Consider the following 22,195-nt stretch of genomic DNA (forward strand, 5'->3'; position numbering starts at 1 on the left):
GTATATTTGATGGCATCACTCCCCACCCTCCCTCGGTCATTTGATTTTGTATATTGCAAGCTCTGCCAGATGGATGTTTTCCATCACCTAGCCCTACTGGACACTCATTAGGGCCTCTGTCCACTATGGAAACATAATAGAATCCTAACTTCAAACCCAGGGAGGAAAAAGCAACAGAGAAAACGATCACATTAATGGATGCTTCATATTTTTAAGAAAAAAAGCACCCTTTGTTAAAATAACCACTTTTAATGAAAAAATAAAGCTCTGAATTAACTTGTAATCATACATAGATGAAAGTGATTAACTCAAAACACATGGACATGGTTGTTCCCTCTTCTACTAACATTGTAACATGCTGGGGTTGTCAGACACCATCTATTGGGGTAAATCTGCAAAGGTAACAGAACAAGAGTCAAAAGAGTTAAAAGTAATCTTGAACCTGTAAGAAACAGAGGCAGCTCACTTCACAGTTTCTTGTATTTCTCCCATAAAACAACAGGAACTTATCCTATAGTGGTCCAGTTGTACTGCAGATGTGCCATAGACACAAAGATGCCAACACTTGCATCAGGTCAAACCCTTATACAGACTATGAACAGAATCTTCTTCCAAAGCCTTGTATGTTGCAGTGAAAACAGCAACACTTGGGAACTTTGGTTATTTATCTGGCTGCAGAAGACAGCCCTATGACGCAAATCTTTGGCAAACTCCTGGTTCCATTTAGCTTCTGGTAGTGTATCATGGTTGTCTTAGATTTTAGTGGAGCTTGTTTATAAAACCAGATTTCAATTGCTGCAGCTATAAATCAAATTCATTTTATGGGCTTTTCAAACTGCACCAAGTTTTAAAATGGACAATAAAATAGTGCAGTTCGATCATAATGATAAAAAGTAATGGATCTTTTCCATCATTAGGTCCCATCCAATCAACGCCCTGGGCATTGTAGGACTATGCTATACAATCTGTTCTAGTACTCTGCGCAGCCTAGTGTTAAATGTCCAAAGGGAGTCCCTGACACTGCCAGGATGTTTTTCCTGATAAATCAGTATTCAAATAATGTGGCAGTCTGATACAAAGCATCTGCTGCATTGATTCCTGGCAGTTCTGTCTTCTTTCAGATATAAATGAACATCAGTTAGTGACTCCCGCTCATCTAATAGTCTGACAGGACAGAATGTCCATTGTTCATTAAGCATCATAGAATTTAGGAGAATTCTCTCAAGAACAAAGATCCAGTTTGTGCAATAAATACAATGTATTCTCAATTTGGTCATTTAAAAGGAAAGCGCCTACACCTTAGTGGCCTCACGTACCAGTCTTGTTTCCCTGAAGCATTCTCTAGACCAGTGACCACTGCGCTTTCTGCTCCCTAAAAGGGCAGTCACAAGATATAAACATTTTCTGGTCCCAATGCATTCCCTTATCCTCTGCAGCTCTGGATTGTTCTCTCAACTGCAGCCCACCTTGCCAGTTGCATAGGCCAGCTATCCAGGATTGGGCTGGATGCCCTAATATACAAATGGGAGCAAATTAATGTATGTGCATCCACCAGTTTAATGGTTTCCTGGGCTGGATTTGTAAATCTTTGATGAAAATGCAGGTAAACCCAGCCCCAGTACTCAGATGGGGACAGCCCAAATCCAAACTAGGCCTGTCTAAATTCCTAGATTTTAATTTATCAAGGCCCACTGTGCAGCCCAAGCTTTACTTCCAGGCTGGAGGAGGGAAGGGAATTGGTGTCTCCTAAAACAATGCTTTTCAGCTGAGATCTCTGAAATGAGACACCACACAGGGCTGTGGAACAGAGTGGATGGCAGCCCACAACCTCATGTTTGAGTCACTCATGAAAATGGTTTTAAGAGGACACAGCTTAACTAAGGAAGAAAACTGACATGGCCACCTCCAGTACAGCCCACCCAGAAAAAAGAAAGGTCTGTATCTCTCTTTTAAAGACAACAGTCCATAGAGCTGTGGGAACTAAACTGGTTTTACCAGAAACAAAGCCAAATCATAGAACTCAGTGGATACTCTCCTACTACCCAGCTGAAGGGGAGGCAGGTCACATGTGAGTTCAGTGTGCATTCAAGTTCACTCTGAAGGAGACTTCAGAAATTCTTAAGATTGATACATATGGACAAATGGGCAGGTCTACTATTACAATAAAACATATGGCTGTTTATTTTCAGACTCTTCAGAGATTTCTCTCCTCCTGCTCTGGAGGATAATTATTTTCTTCAGCACCTAGAAGTCTTGCACTTTCTTAACACTTTCCCAGTGGGATGAAAATTGATAGGTGGCAAAGGTAAACACTCCCAAATCATCATCCCATTCATAGTCTGAACTGGACAAAATCCCACTGAACCTGGGGTGCTTAGTGTGTCCCTGCTAAAGCTATTCAGCCTCTAGCAGAAATTTTGGCCAGCAGGCCTCTTCCAGCTCTGGCAATCAAAGACATTGAATACCTTATGTCTGTTTACACAGACAGACACTTTTGCCTGAGCAACTGCAGTTCAGAGGAGCTCTCTTGCCCCCCTGGCTGGAGTTCTGTGTTTTGCATGGCTAATCTGCCCAAACAGTATGCCGGCACGGTAGTTCCCTCCACTAGTCCAGAAAGCGCCTGCGTGAACCCATCCGGGAGCGGTTTGAGCGGCGAATATCAAACTTGGAGTCCCGGCACTTCTGGCAGACATAGATCTCTGGAACATTTGATTTCCGGATTTTGGCACAGGAGAGGTGAATCCAGGTGTGACACTCATTACATTCAATCATTGGCCGTCCAGCAAAAGGTTTCATGCAGAAACAGGTGACGAGATCCCAGGAATCATCATCTGGAAGGAAAAAACAGCAAGTTAAAACTATTACTTCTTTCCTCCTGCTGCACGCCGAACTCTCTCTTTTGGCGCTGAACTTATTCCATGGTTTAAAGGCAGTCCCTACAGGCCTGTGATGATTTGGGGAATCTGCCACTGTTCAGTCTATGAGTTCCGTTTGTAATTATGAACTCTGTACATTGAAGCCATTATGGTAAACTGCACTGTGTTCTTGCCTCATACTCCTTATGCTCAGGGGAGATGGGAGTGGACCCTACACGTCTATCTCTGAATAGGTCAGTCATTAAAGACTACCATACCTGAACAGACCTTTCCTGTACAGAACAAAGGAGTAACTGCATCCTAGATAAAACCATTTTTCCTCCAACTTCCCCAGTGGAGGGAACAAAGATGAGGTGTGGGTACAGACAACCCTTTAAAACACAGAGACTGGGCTGGTCAGACAGACAAAAGAAGCTTGGGGCATGAGAGAGCAACAAAGGGCCATGCTTTTTTAACAGAAGGAACTTTTTGAAGGTAGTACCAGCTAAGGCTGGAGGAAGCTGCCTGCAGGAGAGGAAGATACTCCATATTATGAAGGACAAGCCTTGAGCTGTAGGAAGAGTATCCTGGACACCCTGAAAGGATGCTGACCCAAACCCCCAAAACACTCAAGAGTGGCGAGAAAAGTGAAACAGGGACCGGTGTGTAGCTGTTTTTTATTTTGCCTACACCAGTATGTAGGGTAATTGTGTTAGAAACCTTCTGCAAAGTGTGTGTTCATCTGCTTCAATGATCATGTGTCCCTGAAGAAGTAAATTGGAAGCCAGGGTGCCCACGTGGTTAGAGCTCTAGGCAGGATGTGAAGCAACTGTGGAGTTTCGGGGAAGACGGAACTCATCTTAAGGCTTAGGCAATTGGACTGCAGAGTCTCTGCTTTCAGAAAAGGGAGTTAGAAAGTGAATGTGCACCCTGAAAGTGTGCCTAGAAACAGTGTCTGAACTCCACTCAGAGTCAGGAAAACTTAAGAGCTCATGGGCCCAGTGCTGGGACCTAAATACAGCAGCCTGGTGAATGTCCAGCAGGAGGAAATTGACAAGCCCTTTCCAGGGCATGCCAGAAGCTGTAGTCTGCACCCTCTACGGCCTCCTGCACCTTGCTCGAGGATAGAATCTCAGCAAACCCAGAGGGTAAATATGGAAAGAAAAGGGCTCAACTCCCAAAACTAGCTTCCAACTTTCTGTCCAGTTTACATTAAGCCTCTCAGAAAACACAGCTTATGGGAAGAAACCCTCACCTCAGAGTCTGGAAAGCTTAATTCAGGTGCTAGGTCACTAAGCAATAAACATTCTTTGCTCCTCTCTACCCACTTCTATCCAAAGATCTAAAAGTGCTTTGCAAACACTACTGAATTTTGTCCTTAAATCCCCCCAGGAGACAGATCTGCACTATCCCATTTTATAGGGGAGTTGAGTGCTAATAACATACCAGATAGATAGATGATAGCCACCTATGATCTCAATCTGACTAAACACCTCACAAATATCTCCCCTTAGCAGGGTTGTTTACCTGAATCCACCATAATGTCCTCATCATCACCAGTGCCATCCTCATCCCGAAACACAACCTGCTTGCCCTGCCGTATGACCGTGCGTTTGCCCACGCTCTGTATCTCCATGCCCTGCTCAGCAGTCTCAGGAGGGTACGAGACATTGGAAGGAGTGTCAGAGTCCCAAACTGAGCAATGGTCAGTCACAGACCGAGGATCACCCTCAGATGAGGGACTCATGGGGGTCTCAACATAAGAATCCTCCGCCTCTAACTTCAGCAGCTTCCCCCCATATTCTTCCTCCACAGGCGCTTCCGTTTCTCTTCTCTTCAGTTTCTTCTTCTTTCTGATCTTATCGGTTTGCTTTCGCTCTGGCAGAAAGCTGCTCGGTTTTGCCCGCTGGAATAGGGAAACATATGGTTTTGCTCGCTTGAGCTGACTAAAGCTCTTTCTGCTCTTGACTGGCAGGGAGACAGCAGAAGGGAGGTCGTTGAATCGGGGGTCCCAGCTATCACTGTCGATGGTACCTCCAGTACTATTGGGGGGGCTGGGGCTGCTCCTCAAGGGGGTCTCCTAGAAAATATTAAGAGACCAGATGTGAGTATAATTTTAGAGTTGATAATAAACCTCTTAGACAAACACTTATTACACCCACCTTTTTGAAGAGGGAGGATGGGGAAGGATCTATACTTGTCACAACAGGCTCCCTGTGTAACTAAAAATCAGATCATCTCCACTTATCCAACCACTAGCCTACATTATTTACTTTCTTTCATCCTTACCTGTGGCCCAGGACAGGTACAGCTGAGTGTTAAAGGCACTAAATAATTTTCAGTAAAGTGTTTCCAGGAGTCCAGACTCCCAATTCCTTCCAAGTGCTTTGTATCCTAAGCCCCTGCTGGGAATTCCAGACAAGGAAAACAACTGGCTCATTTTAAAGGTTGCGTGGCAATCTGAAATTTGTGGCTGCCTAGGCCTAGGATACAAAGGGGAGGGGACTCTGGCATGAATACCTCTAACATAATATTTTTACACTGCACAGAAATCATTCACCAATCAAATGATTTGAACAGAAATGGTACTTACTGACCTTTAAACTTTTTTCTGTCCCCTCAAGCAAGACAGCGGTTTGGACTGCCTCACTTTTGATTAAAGAAGAGCTTACATCATATTCCAGGAGCCTGAGGATTACATTTAACTTTATAAGTGTAGGGACATTTGTGGCTAAAGTGGGAGGCTGACAATATCAAGTTACGTTCCAAGTTCCATAATTTGTTTCAGAACATCATAGGCCAGTGGGTTCCTTTTTGTCCCATCAGGAGCTTTTACAGGACCTTACCCCTCAAACACATCCACTTTATCTATCTAGGTATTTATACCATGCTTGTCACCCTGATAACATTTAACCTATCAACAGCACTAGCTATAGCAATGTGTACCTGAAATAAAATAAAGATTGAGTTGCTGCACCATTACCTCTTGTGGATAGGGGATGTAGCCAGCATATGCCAAGACAAAGGTGCAAAATTTGTTGAAATCTTCCACAGTTCTGTGTCTCTTGGAGCTGGGAGAAAAATCCTGTTAAAGAGACAACAACCAGAACATTAACATGAAATTGCTGAACAAACTAGCGATAATGTCAAATCAGAGACAACATAAGGATTTTGTACACATGGATATCCACCTCTGAGATTGATAGTTTCAGAGTGTCTCTTAGATAGTCAAAATGCAAGAGAGGGCACCTGGGGGCAATCCTGTGATTTAACAGGCTTGTCAGGGCCTTTTGCTGAAATTGAATTCTCAGGTTTGTCTGGCTCCCCTTCCAGGTATTCCCACATGCCTGTTTCCAGCAGTGGTTTCTAACGGCGTTAGGGTCTAATATTGTATTGAACACAAATGCTTCTTTAAAGTCAGCTATTAAAGTCAGGGAAGAAGCTAACCAGTCATTAAAACAGCTGTTTGGGTACTGTGAAGTCTGCATATCCTGTTAATGTAACTGATAAGTTAAATTCACTGATTGCTGTTCTCTTTCTGGTGCAAAGTCTACATCATGGCTCCTACCCAGAACTCAAAGCTGCTGGAAACAGCAGACTAACTACACATGGAGAGTCTGCCTGGACACAGAATACTTCTTCAGGGCTTACAGTTTTTTATATTTTTGTATTGAGACTCCAAAGAACTATCCAATGCCCAGTTTCATGATAACCCTTCCATCCCCAACCCCAGTGAAATACAAACAAATACGGAATGTATTTGTAAACCTCTACCCCGATATAACACAAATTCGGATAGAACGTGGTAAAGCAGCGCTCGGGGTGGGGGGGCTGCGCGCTCCAGCGGATCAAAGCAAGTTCGATATAATGTGGTTTCACCTATAACGCGGTAAGATTTTTTGGCTCCCAAAGGCAGGATTATATCAGGGTAGAGGTGTATCTAGTCCCAACCCACACTTTGAACTGAACTGTCAAAAAGCAAGACAGGCTGCTGAGAAATCCTGTCCACCCCGCCTGCAATCTTCCCTATTTCCCTGTCTGCACTGGACACTGCCTGAGAAAGTCACTGTCCAAAGAAGCCATTTCTGCATGGGGAGCAGCACTGGAAACAACCGCAAAATCTCCTCCATCTGTGATGGGGGAGGAGGATTAGACAGCAGACGTGGAGTGGAAGAGTCTGAAGGGGACCAGATCATTGGATGAGGGGCTCTGACTCCTGGGAAGAGGGGGATTAAATCCCAGTGATGGGGGGGCTCAGATGGGGAAAGAGGGTGCAAGAAATGGCTCTCTACGAGGGTTTGGAGAGGTGTAGAGGGGGATCAGAGCCCCAAGTTCAGCAAGGTGTCTCAGCCCTGGGTTCTGAGCTGGGAGAGGCAGCTCTCTGGGTGGGCGTGGTGTTCAGGGCCCTGGGAGGGGGAGAATTTCTGAGGAGGAAGAGGGTCAGAGCCCAGGGTGGAAGACTGGTGGGGGGCTGGGGCCCTGGGGGGGAATCTCTGAGCGGGGTCGAGGCCCTCGGGTGGGCGGGGACCGCTGGGGGGGGAAAGGGGTCGGGTGGGAGATCGGCGCCTGAGGGGGGTTGGGAGATCTCGGGGGCCCTGGGGCAGGGGGCGGATCTCTGGGTAGAGGGGCCCTCGGGGGATGGGGGATCCCGGAGGGGGGACACGGCCCTGGGGTGGGCGGGGCTCTGGGTGGAGGCTCTCACTGAGGGGCCCGGGGATCGCTGAGCGGGGAGGGCGGCTGCCGCGGGGCAGGTCCCGGGCTCCGGCACGAGGAGGGGCAGGGGACAGCGCGGAGACGGCCCCGGGCTCACCTCAGGGGGGAAGGGGGAGGCGCAGGGGTCGGGGTCCATGTCCCAGCGCAGGCGGCCGGGGTCGGGTAGGTGGGTCCAGGTGCTGCCCGGAGCGCGGGCCCGATACCGACGAATCAGTTCGATCTCGCCCGGCAGCGCCGACCCCTCGAACCGCCCGGTACCGGTGGGAGGGAGGAGGGGAAGGGGGCGGGCCCCGTGTGAAGCCGAGGGGTTGCTGGGAGCTGTAGTTCTCCCTCCCTACGAGCGGCTCCGGCGGGACTCGGCGCAGGGGCTGCCGGGAGTTGTAGTCCCGGAGAGAACTACAGCCCCCAGCCTGCCTCCCGCGCCTCAGGCCCGCCGGTTGGGGGTGCTGCTGTGGCGGCGGCGCTTGGAGCGGTAAGCGCGGGGCGGCAGCGGGACGGGGCAGAGGGTCTTGTTCTCTTCGCCCCCGGCCGTGTGGGGATACGGGGAGGCTCCTCCCCTGGGCCTGCCCCCACGAGGGCCTGGCACGAGGCTCCGGGCGGGGTGAGGCGGCAGGCCCGGCCCGGCCCCGCCCCTGGCGTAGTGACCGCAGCCGGGCCGGAGTGCAGGGGCCTGCCTCTCCCGGGCGGGACGCGCCACCGGGCCGTGCCCCCGACGCTCCCGCCTCTCTCAGAGCGGGGTCCGGACCCGGCTCAATGCGCAAGAGGTAGGCGCCTGCTGCGCTTGATGCAGCGAGAGTAGCTGTGGCGGCAGCGGGGCTTGTGCCCAAAGGTAGGCGCGTCCCCTCCCAGGATGGGGCTGGAGGGGCAGGGCCCTGGGGTAGAGCTGTGAGATCCCCTCTGACTCCGTGAGACAGGAACAGTTGTCCTAAGCTCTGGCTTCACGGCTGTCTCGTTTTCTCTCTTCTTCCCTCCTCCCCAGCTCTTTCTTTTCATAGAGCTGTATAGGATTGGAAGGATTCAGTTTTATTGGTAAATGTCAGTGTTACTGGACACACACACACGCTCAAAAATATTTCCATTGATCATTAAAATTGACAGGCAAAGTATGAAAAGTATTGCTTGACAACTTACTAGAGTTTCATTTAAGGATTTTTACTTTATATATTTTGACATGTGACTTGACATTTTGTGTTTTGACAGCTGTAAAGCTTTTTTGAATCTCAGGGTCTGTCATTAACTAATTGATTCTCCCCATAATTTTGCACAACTGTGAAAATTTAAATAAAAAAACATTTAAAAAAAAGTTTATAAATAAAATCAGTATTACCCACTGAAATTGTGTATATATATATATAAAATCAGATTCTGCGAAGTGTCTCTGTGGAAATTAATCAGTTAGGTAAAGAGCATGAACATCTGGCAGCCAAGGAAAATCTTATTCTGAAATATAATCCAGGATTTAAGGAACACTCTTGTGAGTTATTAACGTAGTTCTAGATACCTCTTTTCCAAGACAGTAATCTGTTGGTGTCCCCTGTTTTAGGTGGAGATAATGAGCATCTGTAGCACCCAGTTTTCAATAGTTTTTTTTTGTTTTTTTTTAAGAATTTGACTTTTACTTGTAATAAAAAAAACACAAAGCAAGTGGCATATAATAAAATTTCACCAAACCTGTCTCCTGAGAACCATGCCCTGGTGGTAGTAATCTGTGAACAACAAAATAAAGTGGTGCAAAACAGGTTCTTTAGGGTTCAACAGTGAAACTTTACATTAGAAGGACATTCTTCAAAGTGTCAAATTAAATCTTCTTGCTCTTTTTTTCCTGAGTCAATCCCTTTCCCCTGTAGTGGTAGAGTTAGAAGTGGGTTTTTTACACACGAAAGCTTATGCCCAGATAAATCTGTTAGTCTTTAAGGTGTCACCAGATCCTCGTTGTTTTTTTAGAATTGTTTTTCCTTTTCTATATCTGAAGTTTGATGAGGAGCCGACCTTCCTCAGTTTGTTTCTTGCACATTGGAATCCTTAGCCTGTTCAGTAAAATGGGGCAGGCAGAGAAGAGGGGACACCCAAGAAGCATGTGATTGATTGCTCACCAAACAGAACAGATCTAATTTTAGACTTCTTCAGCTTTGGCAATCTCTCTCAAAACACTTACATACTTTTTTTGTTTTTTTTAAGAGCAGATGAATCATATTAGTGTAGTACTAAATTATAATGTTAATGGGAGACGGATGCTGAGTCATGTTGCATGTATCATTCAAATTTTATGCGATATTCTGAGCAGTAAGCTTGTCTGATGGTAGCCTTCTGCACTTTAAATTCCAGACTGTTCTAGCTTTCTTGCCACATCCTGTCTGTGAAAGTAATGTGTCGGCACCTACTTAGTGCTGGGAATGCTGCTGCTAATAGCTGTGTGTCCAGTCCATCTATGGGCAAGGAACAGTACTGCCTTTTTTCCTGTGTACCTGCATATTTGTGTTGCCCTGGAACTTAGGAAATCATGTGGTGAGAGTCTAGTAAGTAACGTGTAAGATCATCAAGGAGGAAAGGAAGGCATTGTGTGCAACTTGAGTTTTGATCAATAGTCACTGTACACTGATGAAGAATCCATTCTTATGCCAAAGTACTTTTGAAAAATAACTTCATTTAGAAATGAAATGTGACAAATGTCCTAATATTTGTTTGTAAAAGGCAACTGATTCCTTTTCAGTCATGATGAAAACCTACTTACATTTTTTAAAGAAACACATTCTTTTGCTTTCTTCTTTTTGCAAATACCCTCAGTGCACTGGCTATGCCCGCTGATTGGAGAGGCCCGAGTCTAACCCTAGCCCCATCACAAATACAGCAACTAACTTTATGTATACTTTAGGTGAGAGAGTTTGTGCTGCTGGTCTTGATAAACTACATGGAATTACATCCTAAATCTGGCAACATCAGCTCGGGTTTATTGCTACTGTCAGCTTTTCTTACAGCTGTTACAGCTGTCTATTAGTTGAGGTTTGTTCTCTGACATTTCAGGATTCAGAGCAGATAGCATCTTACACCTGAAATTATATGTTTTCTCTGTTAAAGGAAGCTGAGGTAGTCATTGAAAGCAGTTCACATTTGATGTCTATATGGTGGCCTGAAACAAAAGAGCTGGGGGTTACAATAGTGTTCCCACTGTGGATATCAGGGTGGAAAAAATAAAAAACTTTATTACTAACTGGTCTCTCTGTTGGCAATGTCTGCAGAAAGGTCAATGATTGAATGATCTATAAAGGCTGAATTCCCCTCTCATCTTTTGGGGGAAAGGGGATTTCCCCTGGAACAGAAGTTGGGCAAACTACAATGATCATATGTGTATGAATATGCACAGCTCTGGAAAACAGTATCTGCTAGTTGCTGTACAACAATAGCTATTTTCGTTGTTTTATGTATCTTCTTAGAGTGATAGAGTAAACTGTGAATCACCAGAGGAAGGTATAAAAAATTCTATTTACATAACAATCAATTTTAAATTAGGAAACAAAATTGTGCTCTGTTAAATAGTCTATAGAGATAGACACTTGGTCTATGTCTACTCAGAAGTACCACACTTTCTAAACTTTTACTTTACTTTTCCAGGCTAGCCCATTTAGTAATTCCACTGCTTTTCTTCTGCAGGGTTCAATTTCTTCCAGAAAAACTATCAGCGTATCTGTTGTATGTAACTCTGTAAGATGTTTTCCCTCCCTGGTTCTTTTTTAATTTTCTAGTTCTTTGGGATTAGTTCAATACTGAGACAGTGCTATTATTTTAAAATGTTTTTGCTGTTTGACTTGTCTCATTTCCTATTTTGCCAGCTCTACACAATCATATCTTCTACTCTGATAGACTTTTCCAGAATACATTTAATCTCTTCTAATGTGAAACCAAGTCTGCTGCCAAATGGGAGCTGGAGAAAAACTGTTACAGTGCCAGAATCTGTTGCATTAATGCCCCACTATCAGTTACCATCGTTCTATATGCTACAGCTATTCCTCCTTTGGACTGATTAACAATCCCTGTGTAAAGGAGACATGGCTTTCTGGCTCTTTCATTAAATGTATTAAAGACATCTATCTAAGATGTTAAAAACATGTAAAACACAACAAAAAGACAAATGTACATAATGTTTGATTCGGTTTTCTGCCCAAACCACTTTGCAATATGGTCCACTTAAATAGTATATCCTATATGAGCCCACCACTCTTAACTAACAACCTCAAACGCCTCATTCAAAATGCTCTAGAAGTTTTTCCCCTTTGCTGATTAGCTGTCCGTTTACTCCTTTCAGTCTCTTTACTTCAACCTTATTCCACCTGCCTCCCTCGCTCCCTTTCTTCCCCCCCTTTCCTCCCTTCACTTATCCCTGCCCCCTTCAGTGCCTTCTCTCCTTTCCTTTGTCTCTCTCTGATTCCTTCCCAATAATACCCTCTGCCCCACCCCCAAAAGAATATTGTGGCGCTAACATGACACTTGCAGAACATCATATTGTTCGCTCTGATAGTATGTTATATCTCTCCCCTCTCCATCTTTTTTCTATTAAATTGTAAACTGTTCAGGACAGAGACTGTCTCAGCCTTTGTTCAGATAGTGCTTAGCATAATGTGGCCCTGATATCAGTTAGGATTCCTATGTGAGCAGGGTTTTATTATTATTTGTATCTTAACTTGCAGTGTCTAGTATCTGTAGGAACTTAACTTTCCTTCCTTTAAATTATTTTCTGTGCTTTTGCTGCATTTCAATTCTTAATGTAATAATAAGTTAGTATTAAAATACTGTTTGTTTAAAGGAATCCTAATTACTTTTGTATCCTGTAAGCAATATATTTAATGCTGTACATTATATAGGACCCTCTTATCCAGAAAGATTCCAAGATGCTTTAGATTTAGTATGACTAGGGATCACTGGCCAGAATGGAATGCAGCAGCCATTATATGACAGCTGAATTTTCTTAGTGAAGAAAAAACAAATTTCATACACATGGGAGGATTTAAAAAGACAATGTAAATCTGAGTTGGAATTTAGCCAGGACCCCAGGGCTAACACCTCCACTTGGGCAAAAAATGCACAGGCCTTCAGTGACTAAAAGTGGTCAGGGGCTTGAGCTTGAGTTTGCCTCTCTGGCTGACAAGTTTCACAGCCCCTTAGAGCTTAGGCCCCAGCCGCCGACTCAGAAGGAAGAACACCCATCCTAAATCACCCATATCGCTTCTGCCACCACTTGGATGTTTGCTTTGGCTGCAAATGGTGGTCTCCTATGCAAATATGGACCAGGCCTAATATTGCTTACATATGATATCTGACAAAATCCCAGCCCCAGATGGCATGAATGCAGGACTACGTAGTGGTATTCATAAAATTATCAAGCTTATGTACATATGCTCTCTCAAACAGGGTGGAAAAATCAGTGATTTTTAAAAAAAAAATCAAATTGATTTAAATCAGATTTATTAAATTAAATACATTTTTAAAAAATAAATTATTTAAAATTACATTGAAATTGACAATCTGTGTTAAGTATAAATTTACTAAAATCTATTAATTGGTTACATTAAATTAAATTAAAGTTCAGGCAGTACACGTTTGTTGCCAAAGTTTTAAAGAAATTCAAACCACTGACCTAGAGGAAATCACTGGCTAAGCATCTGGAACCAGATTTTAAGTGCTAAACCAGCTTTTCATAGCAGTAGCCTCTTTTGCTGGTGCAGAGGGTATATTTTATTTTCAGTTTATTCATCCCATTCAGTTCAGTTACTAGCTCTTTCAAAGTTGAGAAGCCAACTGTTATTGAAAAATCAGGAAAGCTTCTTTTCCTTTTCCAATCAATGATTTAAATGAGGTATGAGATGACAAGCTCTGCTAAATCTAAATTTTTGAAGGATGTGGGCCCAGATCGACAAAAGTGACCAGAAACAATCAGTTCAGTTCACTAACTACAGATACTTTGTTTCATCATTTTAAAATGCCAAACAAGTTTTGATACTTACTTTTTTCTCATATATCCAGCACATTTAAGCTAGTTTTATTTATCTATTCATTTTAAAACATTTTTGTGCATTTTAAATTTAATTTCATTTTCCATCCAAATCAAACTTGATTTTTTTTACTTGTGATTTGTCATCTGGTAAATAAGAAATGCATCATTCACCATTTAACGTAATGCAAACATTTTGCAATAAACATGTTAAACTATATAATTGCTTACACTATATGTACACATATTTATTTACCCCCTGGTTAGCAGAAAGTACCAAATTTAGTGTAAGCATTATATCTATTTGCAAACACACATGTTTTATTTCTTACCAAGCAATTAATCTACTTTTTGTTAGGAATATAACTAAAAAGTACAAATGCAAAACAAGATTAAAATCAATTATCAAAGATTTAAATCAATTCACCCTGCTCTGTCAACATACAGCCCAAATCCAGTTCAGTCTTATTCTTATTAACTTTAAATCTGGACTCTCTTTCTAAGACTGAAGTGTAGAAAATACTGCGTAGTAGTTTGATAGCACGTTACATAATTCATCTTGCTAAGTCTCCACATTTGAGGAATGTAGGTAGGAATGTTTTAAAGGCTGTTCAGCTTATCCAGTTTCCCTGACTTGAGGACAGTTTCTCTTTGAGGAACCTTTGCTTTTTCTTCCTTTCTTTAAATTGTTCCTAAGATTGTTCCATAATTATACTCCTGCTTAGATCCAGAAAAGAGTAAACTAACTAAGCTATTTTGTAATTATATTTATATTTTTAAGACATTATTTCATAGACTAGATTGTTACTTAGTCTGTGTAGTATTTAGAATTCTTGTAGTGAGGGAATTCATTTGTGGAGACTTTTGGCACATGGCTGTAATTATGTTATTTGTTAATGTCCTAAGGTAGATTCCCATTAGAGGTATGTTGTGGATGCTAGAGCCAGAACAAGGAGCTGTTGCTGTGCCATCCCAAGGCATCTAACCTGGACTTTTGTCCCTTTAATCCCATGAAGACCATACATTGCATTTTGTGAAAGATACTAAATCTCTGTGGGTTGTTAGTTCTTGCATGTGTACAGCAGTCCTTGTAGATGAGTATCTGGTGTGAACGGAGCTATTCGCTTCCCTGACTGCAGTGGGTGCTTGGACTGCACAAAGAATGCAGCATCAGGCGTTTAAAGGCTTAATTTTGTTACAGTTCTGTGAAAATATTTGTCCTGCAGAATGAATCTAGCAAGGAATTTTTATAGCATATATTTGCAGTGCAAATAGTAGGATGCATACAGAACTCCTTTTTTTATTTCTTAAGACTATATCATTATCCCATTTGTAGACCTGCAGCTGAGCACTCCAAAAGCTCTCTTACTAGATTGTCAGAGATCCCCAAATAAAGGGGCGAAATGGAAGGTTTGAAGGTGGAAAATAAGAAAACAAATGTATTTGCCAGTGAGTAAGGCTGTGTGTCTGTCATGGAAGTCATGGATTCTGTGACTTCCGTAGCGGCCAGTGCAGCTGGCTCCGTGTCCGGTGGCCAGCAGGAGGGACCCCTCTCAGGTGGTGGTAATGGTGTCCCCCGAGCAGCTCGGGCAGCCCCTGGGACAGCCGCACCAGCCACTGCTGGGGCAGTCTCGGGCCACCGGGCCCCCCTCCCGCCCCTAGCAGCAGCAGTAGTTTGGGTGTGGGAGGGGGCTCAGGGCTGGGGCAGAGGGTTGCAGTGTGTGGTGGCGCTTACCTCGTGAGGGCTCCCCGGAAGTGTCCGGCATGTCCCCGTAGCTCCCATTGGCTGTGGAACTGGCACTTGTGACGGGGGCAGTGTGCAGAGCCCCCCGGCCTTCCCTCCTGCTAGGAGCTGCAGGGGCATGCCAACTGCTTCCGGGGAGCCATGCAGAGACTGGTAGGGAGCCCCCATCACCACCCACGCTACCCTCCCCACCCCTGGGCCGCATGCTGCCCCCGCAGCATCTCCCAGGGCTACCCCTCTAATTTTTAATTAGGGGTATATAGTACAAATCATGGACAGGTCATGGGCCGTGAATTTTTGTTTACTACCCATGACTTGTCTGACTTTTACTAAAAATACCCATGACTAAAACGTAGCCGTACCGATGAGTAATATACTGTGATTGCTCAAGCTTGACTTTCTGTATCTTATTATTAAAGGTTTGTCAAGTAATGGGATTGCCATTATTGGAGGCATGCAAATAGCACTCTTAATTGATTCTGTTAAAATGTTTATAGCTTGTATGATTAGTACCATAGTGCTTATAAAAGTAACTGAAACAATATGTGCTGACCTGTAGTTACATAGCTTTACTGTTATAGTTCAGTGAGAAACTGTCAGGGCTGCACGGGGGGGGGGGGGGGGGGGGGGCAGGAGGGGCAATTTGCCCCAGACCCTGCAGGGACCCCCACAAGAATATAGTATTGCAACTTTTTTTTATGGAAGGGGCCCCCAAAATTGCTTTGCCGCAGGCCCCCTGAATCCTCTGGGCGGTCCTGGAAACTGTATCTTGTAATTGAGATTGTCTTTGCAGCTTGTCCATTTTGTGAAGTAAAGTAAAATATTCAGTTTTGTAGACTACAGTGTTTTGCAAGTACAGATTGCAGGTGCTCTTTCTAAATGGAATAAGAAATTCCACCTCTTATTTCTTCGGTAACAGTCCATTTGTTTTCAGTGCCCATTTAAATAACTCTTACTTACTGTAATGTTTATTTCTTCCTTTACTAAATTCTAACAGTAACAACCAGTCCTCAAAAGTGTCTTTAGATAGTGGATTGGATTGGAATAAAGAGGCAAAGAAATTCATTGCATTCGAGCAAAACTTATATTTGAAACCAAGAAAGACTAGTAGACGTGATAAATTCATGTGCTGTGCATTTATCCTGCTAACCTTTCTTCTTCCCCAGCGAAGTTTGTAGTGTAGGAAATTGAGACCATGTGTGTGGATAAACTGAAAACTACACTCCAGACCTGTTTTCAAACAATCTTGAACATCCTCAACATTTAAAAAATATATATACAAGTCAGAACGGGTCTTTTCACCTGCCTTGATTTTCACGTGTGAGGCTCTGCTTGGTGCATGTGTGAGGACAAAGCAGTTCTCCAGAAGCAATCCCCTCACCGCAGAGGAAAGCTTGCCAAAGCCCTGTGGTTTCTACAGAGCCCTGTATACGCTGAGTCTCCCTGCTGGGATGGAATCAGTTAGGGAGGCCCCTTCCCCCTGTTGATGGGAATATTCTAAACTAGAGCAGCTGTCCCTGACATGAGTGTGTGGGGGAGGGGTGTACTAACCTGTGGGCTCTGCCCTTGAATGCCGCCTGGCCCCCATGGGCCTCTACGAGTTAAGGGGGTGGATGACCAGGGGGCGGGGGCAGGAGCCACGTGTTGTTAGGGCCGGGTCTGGTCCTTATAGGGGCTGTGAGTGCCTGAGAAGCCCCGTGCTAACCCACTGTGTGTTCCCTCCTCCACAGGCATATTATGGAACCGAGCCCGGCAGGAGGAGGCGGAGGTCCAGGGGAACCAGCACATGCCGTGGCACTGCTGCGGGGTCTGAGTGCGCTGCGCTCTGAGCGGAGCCTGCTTGATGTGACAGTGGTGGCCGGGGGCTGTGAGTTTGGGGCGCACCGAGCTGTGCTAGCCGCAGCTTCTGGCTACTTCCGTGCCATGTTCGGTGGGTCACTGCGGGAGTCCCGGGCCGAGCGGGTGCGGCTACATGGGGTGGACCCTGAGTGCCTGGCGCTGCTGCTCGACTTTGCCTACACTGGTCGGGTGGGGCAGCTGGGCCCCGACATCGCAGAGCGGCTGCTGCGTGCCGCCGACCTACTGCAGTTCCCAGCCGTAAAGGAGGCATGCGGTGCTTGGCTGGCCCGGCAGCTGGAGCCGGCCAACGCGCTGGACATGCAGGACTTTGCGGAGGCCTTTGCTTGCCCAGCCCTTGCAGCTGCCGCACACCGCTTTGTGCTGCGCCATGTGGGTGAGCTGAGCACGCAGTTGGAGCGCCTGCCGCTGGCGCGGCTCATCTCCTACTTGCGGGACGATGAGCTGTGTGTGCCCAAGGAGGAGGCTGCTTTCCAGCTGGCACTGCGTTGGGTGCGTGCCGATCTAGCTGCCCGTGCCCCGCTGCTGCCGCAGCTCCTGGCCCATGTGCGCTTGCCCTTTGTGCGCCGTTTCTACCTGCTGGCGCACGTGGAGGGCGAGCCCCTGGTGGCACGCTGCCAGCCCTGCCTGCGCCTCCTCCGGGAGGCCCGCGACTTCCAGGCTGCCCGCTATGACCGGCACGACCAGGGGCCATGTGCTCGCATGCGGCCACGACCCTCCACCGGCCTGGCAGAGATCCTTGTGCTCATTGGCGGCTGCGACCGTGATTGCGATGAGCTGGTCACCGTTGATTGTTACAACCCACGCACGGGGCACTGGCGCTACCTGGCCGAGTTTCCTGAGCACTTGGGCGGCGGCTACAGCATAGCGGCGCTGGGCAACGACATCTACGTGACAGGTAAGGACGGGGACACGTTGGATCTGATGCCCTGAGGAGTGTTATCTGGGGAAAGGGCCACAGCTGGGCATCATTCTGGAGGGAGCCCAGGTCTAGCAAGGGATGGGGGAACGACTTTAGGTTTAAAGATCAAGGGGCTTCGGCAAAGCTGTAGGAGAGGCCAGAACTGAGATCCCTGACTTTTCAGAGCACTAGTATTTTTATAAAAAGTTCCCTCTTTTCTTTGCCATTAGTCCCAGGATGGACTAAGTATGGCTTGTTTTAGGTTCGCAGAGTAACGATTCTTTGAAGTGAGATGTGCTTTCGTAATTAGGGTGTCTCTTGCAAAGACTCAGAAACTGTTCTGTTGCTATGCTAAATGCCAGGGGAAATGATTCCTTGGCTTCACTGAAAATGTTGAATGCGTGTGTTGCATACGTTATAAGCAGACATGCATTCCAACTGCCTGTTTCAAAGGGCCCTTGGCATCTCCACGGTGCAGTAACACTTCGTTCTGTTGGGAGGCTTGCATACAAGTCTGTGTAAAGGTATTTGTCTACATTTTTATTGTGACAGACTTCAGGGCTCTGTAGTTGGTTCTAAGTACAGGCTAGAGCAGTGTGTGGGTAAAACCGAAATGGTTTTGTTGTTCTGGTAGAGGTTATAAGCTGCTTCATGCGTCAAATTTGTTCTGAGTTGCTAATAGGCTTGGAACTCAGGAAAATAAGTATGTATGCAATTTTATATATTACTTACTTGACTGTGTGGAGAAGCAACCTCCTGAACACTTTATTTTTAATGTGTGGGGTCCATCGTCCAGGAGACTCTTCCACTTTGCAGTTACATTAATGTTTAAATTTGTAATGAAAATATTTAGGTTTCCTACAGTGGTTCTTGGTTTTTCACAGATGGACCATGTCTGAAGTTCTATTCAGATGTTTGGCATAAATACAAGATTTCATTTTGCAACAGGGATTCCTTTTCCGTAGTTATTCTCGTTTTGGGATGGATTTAGTAGCTGATCTCAGACAGGCAGCTGAATCATAATGACTAATACTAGTGAGTATGTAGAAGAGCATTTCAGGACCCATGTTAGTGTAACTTCCCAACTGTCTGCTCAAGACAACAGGGTAGGAGTCTGATTTCAGATGGTTTTGAAATTCCTGCTGTGATGAGAACACTGAAGAAAAGCAGAATTTAGAGAAGTAAGTAACACAGGGTGCAACATGAAGTACACCATGTACGCTTGTCACAGGGTCAGCGGGCGATGCTCTGGAACTACTCCATATGAAGCTAGTCAGGACTCTGGGGGAGCCTCATCTCTCTGAGCTGCTGTCTCCAGGGCAAGAAGCTTACACAGCTTCGACCTTCCTGGATCCGACCTTGGAGCATTCAGCATCCCCTTCCACACTGTGCACTTCCCGCAGTGAGCCCGCCTGGGTGGAGCTCCTGGGGAAGCCAGAGGCCCCCGCATCCCAACTCCGCAGTCAGATGTGACTCTCAGCCAGCCGGTAAAACAGAAGGTTTATTAGTCGACAGGAACACAGCATAGAACAGAACTTGTTAGCACAGAAATCAGTGACTTTCAGCCAAGTCCATCTTGAGGAGTCCTGGGACAGGAGTCCTGGACTCCCCCTCTTCCAGTCCCCCTAAGCAGACTGCCAGCTTCCAGCGACAGGCCCTCAGACACCCCCATTGCTCCTCCTCCTTGTCTTTGTCTCCCCTCCGGGACAAAGAGTCACCTGGTCATCACCTGGTATCCCCCTCCTGGGTTTCAGGTTACAAAGGGCACAGGTCATAGCATATATTCGGGCAGTTGGAGCAGCCTGACCTGCCTCAGAGGTCTCAGCCAAAGTCACACACTCCTATTCCCACCACCGAGGTATTGGTGCAGCACACAGGGAAACTGAGGCATACACAGTATTCATGCAAAACAGTAAAACTCACATAGGCTCAACAGTAAGACTCACATACAACATAACAAGGGAAAATCCCCACCTCGTCACAACGCTTAAAGTAGAAACATACCAGAAAGTCTTCTGATACTCTAGACTTTAAATGACATTGAGAGTCATTGACCTTGGCATAGCAGTGTGTTTATGGTATTGAAGGGCAAAAGTTGTGTTTCTTTCTCTAGTGTACTCCCTGACTCTTGTCAGTTTGTCACATTTGCCACTGTAACTATACCAGTATAAAGCAGCAACCTCCCACCTCACCCCCACCCCCAGTGTGGGTGCAGTTATACCAGTGTAAAGGGACCCAAACAGAAAGAAGCTATACTGTATGATGCACCTTTTTACCAGTATAACCATGTCATCAAAATTCACACCTCGAACAGACATCGTTATACCGATAAAGGTTGTATGTAAACCATGCCTAAGTGAACAGAAAGCTCAATCTCTGACTTTACTTAAATCATAAACATCCTTTTTGTTATGTCATAAGCATGATGATGTGCTAAAACGGAATAATTTTGTATTAACACTGCTGCATCCAAAGAAAGTCACATATGGTAGTATTCAAAAACAATGTAAGGTTGATTGACCTGGAATTCTGAATGCCAAACGTTTTGTCACACACCTTGTTGTGATTGCTGACTTCTTCCAAGAGTCTTGTACTTGCACACAGGATCTGTTGTCACTGAAGATGCACGGATAACTGTTTTGTATTTCACATTACAGTGGTAGCTCGGAGGAAAAGAGATGTAAAGGGAAAGCAGAAGCAGATTTTTGTATGAGGCAGCAGTGAAGTGGGGTCAGGTGTCTCAGGTTGTTCTTTAGTTTATGGAGCTTGCATGTTAGGTTTGCTCCATGGATATAGTTGTCAACTATTGTAGACGTGCGAGTTGGACTCTTATCAGTACCTTTGCTGGCTAATCATTGTTGAAAGTTGCTCTGTATTGGGTCACCAGCTCCAAGCCCTCCTCAGGGGTGTGGTGGGGGTTGTAAATGGGAAAGGGAGAAAAGGATCAGGAAGTTAGCCAAACGTGGGATACATGTTTTGAGTTGATAATGCATCCGATTTTGTCTGGGCACCACATGAGTGAATCTCCTCTGAGATACTGGGAGTAAATGGGAGACAAATTTACAGGCTCGTTTGGAAATTTCCAAATAAATTTGAGGTTGAGTGGTACCATTAGCCTTGAAATTGTTGTGAAACAAACTGCCATTTTCCTCCTGTCCCTGAATATTTTAATAACAAGTAGGCTGGGGAAGTAGCAAAATTTGTTATAGTATTGGAAAGTAGTAACATTTTTGAATACCTAATAAAGGGCTGAGTTATTACATAAAACCCCTCCTCTGTCTTCCTCCCCACCCCCCACATACAATGGGATATATTGCGAATTATTTACTTATGAAATGTGCTCTCTTCTGTAGGAGGATCAGATGGGTCAAGGCTCTATGACTGTGTCTGGCGATACAATTCTAGTGTGAATGAATGGACAGAAGTGTCTCCAATGTTAAAAGCAAGAGAATACCACAGCTCTACAGTCTTGGATGGACTGTTGTATATCATAGCCTCAGACAGCACAGAACGTTACGACCACTCCATAGACGCCTGGGAGGCTTTGCAGCCTATGTTGTACCCAATGGACAACTGTTCCACCACATCTTGTCGTGGCAAACTCTTTGCTATTGGCTCTCTAGCAGGCAAAGAATCCATGGTTATACAATGTTATGACCCTGAAACTGACCTCTGGTCCCTAGTGAACTGTGGACAGCTGCCTCCGTGGTCTTTTGCACCAAAAACTGTGACTCTTAATGGACTTATATACTTTATAAGGTAAGTAATACTGTATTCTCCACCCCACCTCACCCCACGGTAGACTGATTTTTTGAGAAATAGTGCAGAAGGATTGGATTTAAATCCACAATTTGGGAAATAGAGGCAATTTTACAATCTGGACTGAGGAGAAATCTACTTTAAAGTAGAATCCTTGAGCTCTGTTGGCTTTTAATTCAGTTCTACTATTACTTTAAATACACACATAGAAACACAGATAGCACACGTGAAATGAGATAAGACAACATGAGATGAAATGGTTTGTTGTTGTTTTTAAACCATTGTGAGTTGAGTTCTAATGGTTCAAATACTTACCCACTTAAAAAATAAACTGAAAGGCATTCCATCACTGAAACCCTTCATCTAGTGTACTGTCTTCGTGT

The 22,195-nt window shown here is 45.1% G+C and overlaps 2 protein-coding genes across 8 annotated transcripts in view; one reads left to right on the plus strand and one right to left on the minus strand.

Moving 5' to 3' along the window:
• The window catches only part of KLHL21 (kelch like family member 21), a 33,726-nt gene that overhangs the window by 1,183 nt on the left and 10,348 nt on the right, over window positions 1-22,195 (plus strand). For 2 of the 6 annotated variants that reach the window (XR_010594291.1, XM_005287071.4), the window contains exons 1-3: window positions 7,703-8,040; window positions 17,026-18,050; window positions 21,407-21,812. Coding sequence is in view for 5 of the 6 variants with exons in the window: in XM_005287071.4 (XP_005287128.2) it covers window positions 7,703-8,040; window positions 17,026-18,050; window positions 21,407-21,812 (1,769 nt within the window). In the remaining variant the exon portion in view is untranslated. Of the gene's footprint in view, window positions 1-7,702; window positions 8,041-8,198; window positions 8,398-15,398; window positions 15,449-17,025; window positions 18,051-21,406; window positions 21,813-22,195 lie in introns of those variants that run through there. The other 4 variants (XM_065575382.1, XM_024110249.3, XM_065575381.1 and 1 more) reach the window with 4 other exon arrangements.
• PHF13 (PHD finger protein 13) lies at window positions 230-7,801 on the minus strand. Of its 2 annotated transcripts, none has more exons than XM_005287072.5 (4): window positions 7,666-7,801; window positions 5,839-5,940; window positions 4,383-4,935; window positions 230-2,831 (listed from the first exon to the last, which is right to left on the minus strand). In XM_005287072.5, exons 1-4 carry the CDS (start codon window positions 7,702-7,704, stop codon window positions 2,605-2,607), a joined length of 921 nt encoding a protein of 306 aa, XP_005287129.1. In that variant the 5' UTR covers window positions 7,705-7,801; the 3' UTR covers window positions 230-2,604. The 2 variants fall into 2 exon arrangements, with proteins under 2 accessions (XP_005287129.1, XP_065431456.1); XM_065575384.1 differs by lacking the exon at window positions 7,666-7,801 and adding an exon at window positions 6,047-7,273.

This window comes from Chrysemys picta, chromosome 21 (genome assembly GCF_011386835.1).
Source record: "Chrysemys picta bellii isolate R12L10 chromosome 21, ASM1138683v2, whole genome shotgun sequence".
In the NCBI taxonomy this organism is placed as follows: Eukaryota; Metazoa; Chordata; order Testudines; family Emydidae; genus Chrysemys; species Chrysemys picta.